We start from the raw sequence: 6,876 nt of genomic DNA on the forward strand, positions 1-6,876 counted from the left end.
GGGGCCGGGGTCGGGGCCGGGGCCGGGCGCGCAGGCCGCGGCGGGCGGGGAGCGGGCGGCCGAGGAGCCGGGGGCGGCGGCGCTCCTGCGCGAGCCCGTCTACAACTGGCAGGCCACCAAGCCCACGCTGAAGGAGCGCTTCGCCTTCCTCTTCAACAACGAGGTGCTCTGCGACGTGCACTTCCTGGTGGGCAAGGGGCTCGGCGCGCAGCGCATCCCGGCGCACAGGTGGGCCGCCGCCCGCGCCCCGCACCCCGGGCCCTGCCATCGCGGACCCTGGGCCCCCCCCGCCCCATCCGCGGACGCTGCCCTCGCGGCACCAGACCACTCCAGGAACCCGCCACCCCACAGGATCCCGGGGACCCACTTTGCCCCAGGCCTGTGACCCTGCCAGGCCCCCCCCACCGCTCAGCCCGCTGATACTAGCCATACCCTGGCCTTGGGACCCCGCCTCTCCATCCCCCGCAGACTCCTGCCACCCAGTCCAGGATCTCCAGGCACAGCCGCCCCCACCGTCCTGCCCCAGTGACCTCCTGCGCCAAGTGCCCCATCCTTCCCCGGTGGCGACCCCCAGGCCCCCACCAGACCCCCGCCTCTTGAACCCAGAAGCCCGGGCTCCTAAACCACATAACCCCCTCAGTGATCCCAGTTCTGTGACACCCCAGCCCCATGTCCGCCCTGGCCTCCAGGCCTTCTCTCTGAAAAAGGGGGCATTGTTGGCCCAGGTCCGGCCCCCCTGCCAGTCTCCAGGGTGCAGCCCTCAGACCCCAGGGCAGGGTGGGACTGATATCAGACTCCCCGTCCATTCCCTGTCTCTGACTCTGCTCCCCGTTGCACTCCAGGGCGCTGCGGGAGGGGGCCTCACTGGGAGGGCTCCATTGGGGGAGAGGGGCTGGGGGGTTTCTTGCCACTGGCCTGGAATGTTCCGCAGCCTGCTGTGAGCGGTCCGCCCTGCCTTTCTGACATGTGGCCTTTATTTAACCTGTGCCTTTGAGATGTTTCTTTCTGGCTTTTTCTTGGTTATTTATGTACAACTGGATCTAGATTCCTGCCTACAGAAGGTTCCAGGCCTGTGGTTGGGTCCCCAGGACCTCCCGTGGCTCCTCCCTCCCCTGTGTGTGTGCAGCCACATGGGCCTCACCCCCACCCAAGCCTGGAGTAGGGGGACTGATCCCTGAGGCACCCCCCCCCACCCCGGCCTCTCTCATGTCCACCGGTGCTCCTAAATACTGCTTAGCCCAGTCTGGCCTTTAAAGCTCCCCCCCCGACCCCGCTCCCACCAAGCTTCAGGGAACACATGGAATGAGCAAGGTGAGGCTACATGGGCTCCTGCCCCCCCTGACCCAAGCCCTTTGGAGATGGGGCCAGGTGGATGCAGCTGGAAACCCCACAGGGAGGGGGAAGGGCGACCTCGGGGTTTCTGCTTCAGGGGAGCGAGGGGGTCCCCTGGGCACCACTAACCTTAGGACATGTACTCGACTGTGTGTGGCTGTTGGTGGTGAAGACGGGAGGAGGAAGGTGGGCATGGGGACCCCCAGAGAAGTGGGGAGAAGGGTGTGGCGCTGCTGGGCTCAGGAGAATGGCTGGGAGCAAGGGCTCTGGTAGGAAGGTCAGCCCGGCGTGATATTTAGTGAGCTTTTCTGAGAGCAGCAGGGAGTTACAGGGCCCTGGGAGGGGATGACAGGGATCCGTACCCTGAGCAAGTGGTGCTGAGCAGGGCGAGGGGGAGGGGAGGCCTGGAGAGCAGAGGGGCTGGGCACGCAGCGGGAGCAAGGGGGCACTGCGGGCCAGAGGGACATCGTCGGCTTTGAGGGGGGGCCCAGCTGTAGATGGAGCCTGCAGGCGCTTGGTGAGGACCGTAGAAACAGGGCTCCTCTCCCTGGTGCGGTGAGGTGGCAGCTTGGTAGGGGAGGGAGAGTCGGGGCTGCGGCGGGGGACCCCCAGACCCTGGCTCCAGCATCGGGGGGAAGGCAGAGCGGTGGGAGGTAATGGGGCAGCCTGGGGGGGGGGGGTAGATGGGGGATTAGTGCTTAGGAATGGCTGTGAGGAGCCACCCTGAAGGTGGGGTCTGGGATGAGGCTCTTCTGGGCATGCTGACATTCACCTTCAGACGGGCCCACCCACTGGACCCGTGGCTTCTCCCACTAGTGGCCACACGAGTCCCGAGTCCCCAGGGAGCCTGGCCCCCCGGCACACCTTGCTGGTTCCTGCAGGCGTCGGTCGTCCCTGGGCCCCAAAGACTCCCTGAGCATGTGTGTTTGATGTCCAGAGAGGGTCCAGGTCAGGCTGATAGCACTTTTCTGGTCCCATTTGCCCTGGTATTGATGCCCCACTATTTGGCCTTTACTGATAGAAAGTTCTAGTTCTTTTTCTTTCTTTTCTCCCTTTGGGTTGTGATTTTGTACAGATTGGTGAAATTTTACCTGCAGTGATCAGGTAGATTGCTGCCCAGCGAGTGGCCCTGGGCTTTCTGTGCCTCAGTTTCCCCACCTGTGAACTGGGACTGACCACTCGGATGCCTCCACCCCAGGACTTCTGGGAGGATTGACTTGGTGACCCAACCAAGTGCTTATCACAGTGGTCCAGGGTGAGCTTAAATAAAGGTGGGGACATCATCCAGGGCGTGAGGCAGGCAAGTCTAGAGGCCGTGGTAGGAGGAGAGGCTGAATCCGAGTGTGGAGCGTGGAGGAGGTGAGGCTCCGTACCCCAGAGCCCCGATGGTGCATACAGGTGCTCCCCGCCTGGGCCCAGACCCCAGGAAGTGATGGTAACCTGACCGTGGGGAAACCTGGCACACCCCACCTGGGCCAGGGGTCACGGTCAACTTCAGAGTGATGTAGAGCGGCCTGTCAGGGACCCCTGATGGGACGGGACCAGAAGGGCACCTCGCCTCTGTAGTTCTTCCCCAAACCCATAACCCCAGTGCCGTGGGTTGAGTGGTGGCCCCCCAAAAGGTGTGTCTTCATCCCAGTCCCTCGTACCTGTGAGTGGGACCTTATTTGGAAAAGGGTCTTTGCAGATGTGATTAAGTTCAGGGTGAGATCATCCTGGATTATCTGGTGGGCTCTAAACCCGATGGCAAGTGTCCTCCTAAGAGACACAGAGGAGAGACAGAGGAGAAGCCCCTTGATGAGCATGGAGTCAGGCACTGGAGTGCTGTGGCCAGAGGCCAGGGGACCCCTGGGGCCCCGTGGAGCTGGAAGAGGCAGGTAGGAGCCTCCCCCGGAGCCTCCCGAGGGCCCTGCCGCACCTCCATCTGGGGCTTCTGGCCTCCAGGACGGGGAGAGGATGAAATCCTGTTGTCGGGAGTCGCCTGGCATGTGGTGCCTTGTTAGAGCAGTCGTGGGAAACCGAGATCTGCAGACTGATCGCAGGAAAGCAGCTGACAAGCCCAGATCAGGGACACGCTGCGGGACACCTGGCCGGGCGTCCTGGAGGCTGTCAGGTCACGAGAAACAAGGAAAGGTGGAGATGTTGCCACATGCTAGGGGCGCTGGGAAGGAGGTGACCAGGTGGTGTCCTGGGGCAGAGAGGGGTTAGCGCCAGAACATGGGAACCAGTGTGGCTGAGGCCGCCTCCAAAAAGTGGGGGCTCGTGCGAACCCCCCGCGACCCTCCCCCCGGGCGGGCGTGGGCTTCGGGCGCAGGCTGACCTGGGCTGTGGGGCAGGAGGGCCGGCATCGTGTAGGCTGAGGAGCGGGCCCTGGCCCCTGGTCCCGAGGCTCTGCCTGGCCTTCACCCTGTACGCTTTTCCCTCTGAGCTCCCGATGACGGGCACCCCCGTGGTGGTGGTCATGGGCTTGCTCCTCTCCTTCCCTGCTGCCTCCGGAGCCCCAGGAGAAGGCCTGGCGTGCAGTAGGTGCTCAGTAACTGCAGGGCACCGACCTGCCCGAATCAGATGTCTGCGCTCCCTTGCCGGGCGGGCTCTGCGGACGTGCTGCGGGGCTCAGGGTGGGGCGGCCCTTGCGTGCGAGCCAGGCGCTGCCGTGGTCAGTATCTCAGGTGCCCGAGCTCGTCCGTCTGGGAGGATGTAGCAGAGAAGGCCAGCGAGCGGAACGGGCCTTCTGGGGTCTCTCCTGGCATCGATCCGTGTTCTGCTACAAGAACGTTTTTTGATGACTCTGGCTTTCCGGTATGTTTTGAGAACTGCTGAGGCCCTTGTTCCCAATTTTATTCTTTGTCAAGACTTCTTCAGCTGGTTGCACATTTACCCTTTTGGCATCGATCGCCCACCCGTCCCTCCCCACTTCCCTCAAACAGTCATGGACACATGGTGCTGGAGGGAAGCTGTCCCTCCGCGGCCGACATTCCAGCCCGGCATCAGCCAACTTAGGTAAACAGCCTCCGTTCCCCGTACTTAATTCTGCCCAGCAGGACAGGTGTGGACAACACATCAGTGAATGAGCACGGCCGTGTCCCATAAAACTTCATTTGCAGAAACAAGGGGTTGGCCGGTTTGTGGGCCCCTGGGCAGACTCATGGTTCCGTAGGATCTCTAGAATCAGTTCATCAAGTGCTGAAGGAATTTACTGGGGGGGCGGGTCCACCAGCGATACCGGGCTGGGCAGAGCGAAGTTTAGGGTACAGAGTGTATCTGGGAGCAAGGTCTCTCTCCATTTGTTCAGGGCGGTTTTTGTGTTCCTAGGACAGTTTTGTGGTTTTCTCCATGAGGCTTTTGCACATTTATTGCTGATTTTTGCTCACTTACTTTTTTTCTCTGTTGTGGATAATCTTCATTATATTTTTCCAGCTGGCTCTTGCTGGGAAGCTGTATGTTTTTTGCATATTTATTTCTATCTGGTTTGAGCGATTTCTGTCCGAGCCCTTGTTCACGTTAATAATTGTTCAGTGGATTCTGTGGTCTGGCACTGTCTGATACTTTCCTGTGATGACGGGAATGTTCTCGATTTACACTGTCCAGCCTAGCTGCACGTAGCTACTGAGCATCTGAATACAGCAGTTGCAACTGAGGAGTTGAAGCTTTCATTTTTTAAAAAGAGTTTATTTACTTATTTGAGAGAGAGCGAGCATGAGTGGGGGGTGGAGAGGCAGAGGGAGAGGGAGAAGCAGGCTCAGCAGGGAGCGGGACTCGATCCCAGGACCCTGAGATCATGACTTAAGCTGAAGGCAGATGCTCAACCGACTGAGCCACCCAGGCGCCTTCGTACTGCACTTCTGACCACAGGACATTGCTCCGTAACAGGTGAGAGCAAGGAGCCTTTGTGTTTTGTTTTTCATCGACAAATGGGACCACGGGTGCTGGTTTCCGACGGCTTCTCTCAAGTCTCTCTCGATTCCCTGCTGTGGAGGGTTTTCGTGAGTGTGAGTGTGGGGTGCCCCCAAGCCCTTTCCCGGAGTCTGGTCTGTTGGGCCTGACAACTGTCTGTGTGGAAAGTGCACCGCCGTGTGGCCGCCGCCCCCTGAGGTCCCCCTGCCCACTTGCTGCCATCACCGGCCTGCCTTCTGTCTCTCCCGGCCTGCTGTTTCTAGAAATTTCATGTAAGTAGAGTGATACAGCATGTCATCTTCAGTCTGGCTTCTTGAAAGTTTCTGAGGGGCGCCCGGGGGGCTCGGTCAGTTAAGCATCTGCCTTCGGCTCTGGTCGTGATCTCGGGGTCCTGGGATCGAGTCCTGCGTCAGGCTCCCTGCTCGGCGGGAAGCCTGCTCCTCCTTCTCCCCCTACACCTACCCCTGCCCCTGTGCTCTCTCTTTCCCTCTGTCTCTCTGTCTCAGATAAATAAAATGTTTAAATAAAAGAAAAAGTTTTTGAGATTCATCCACGTTGTTGTGTGTATCCGTACACTCAACCCTTGAACCATGTGGGGGTTAGGGGAGCCGGCCTCCTGCACAGCCAAAAATCCACATGTAACTCCACCCCTGAGACCTCACCCACTGACAGCCCAGTGGGGACCGCAAGGCTCACGAGTGCGCGAACAGTGCGTGCTCTGTTATCTACCCTGTGCTGTGTTCTTAGAATCGAGAGTCATAAGGAAGAGAAAGGGCGTTTTGAGTCCCATGCTGCCTTCACTGAGAAACATCCGCCGGTGTGTGGACCCGCACTGTTCAAGGGTCAGCTACAGCCCGGTTACCTTTCTTTTTTTATTTTAATTTTATTTGTGGGGGGGAGGGGCAGAGGGAGAGGGAGAATCCTGAGCAGGCTCCTCGCTCAGTGCGGAGCCTGACGCGGGGCTCGATCTCACGGCCCTGAGAGCATGACGGGAGCCGAAATCAAGAGTCTGAGGATTTTTTTTTTTTTTTGAAGATTTTATTCATTTGACAGAGAGAGACACAGCAAGAGAGGAACACAAGCAGGGGGAGTGGGAGAGGGAGAAGCAGGCTCCCCGCGGAGCAGGGAGCCCGATGTGGGGCTCGATCCCAGGACCCCGGGATCATGATCTGAGGGATCTCAGACACTTGACCGACTGAGCCGCCCAGGGGTCCCAGCTCAATTATGGTTATTGCTAAAGTAATTCACGCTGTCGCTGAATTCAGCCGCAGGGACCGACCGCAGTGTGACCACTCACCAGCTGCCGGGCATCCGGGCTGTGTGCGGTTTCTGGCTGCTGTGTGCACTGGGGCACGAGTCTGTGTGTGGACACACGGTTCCTTTACTCTTGGACAAATACCTGGGAGCGGACCCTTGGAATTGGGGGTAACTCTGATGTTTGACAGTTGAAGAAAGCGCCAGCCTGGGGCGCCTGGGTTGCTCAGTCAGTTGAGCATCTGCCTCTAGCTCAGGTCGTGATCCCGGGGTCCTGGGATCGAGCCCCGCATTGGGCTCCCTGCCCGGCGGGGAGTCTGCTTCTCCCTCTGACCCTCCCCCCCATGCTCTCTCTCTCTCTCTCTCTCTCATTCTCTCTTTCAAATAAATAAATAA

General features: G+C 59.7%; 1 protein-coding gene across 1 annotated transcript in view; it reads left to right on the forward strand.

The window, feature by feature from the left end:
* The window catches only part of BTBD2 (BTB domain containing 2), a 21,436-nt gene that overhangs the window by 1,272 nt on the left and 13,288 nt on the right, over positions 1-6,876 (forward strand). The window contains exon 2 of the mRNA XM_034998191.1: positions 3-228. Coding sequence (XP_034854082.1) covers positions 3-228 — 226 coding nt within the window. The remainder of the gene's footprint in view (positions 1-2; positions 229-6,876) is intronic.

This window comes from Mirounga leonina, unplaced genomic scaffold (genome assembly GCF_011800145.1).
Source record: "Mirounga leonina isolate KUSES-001 unplaced genomic scaffold, KU_Mleo_1.0 Mir_94, whole genome shotgun sequence".
NCBI lineage: Eukaryota > Metazoa > Chordata > Mammalia > Carnivora > Phocidae > Mirounga > Mirounga leonina.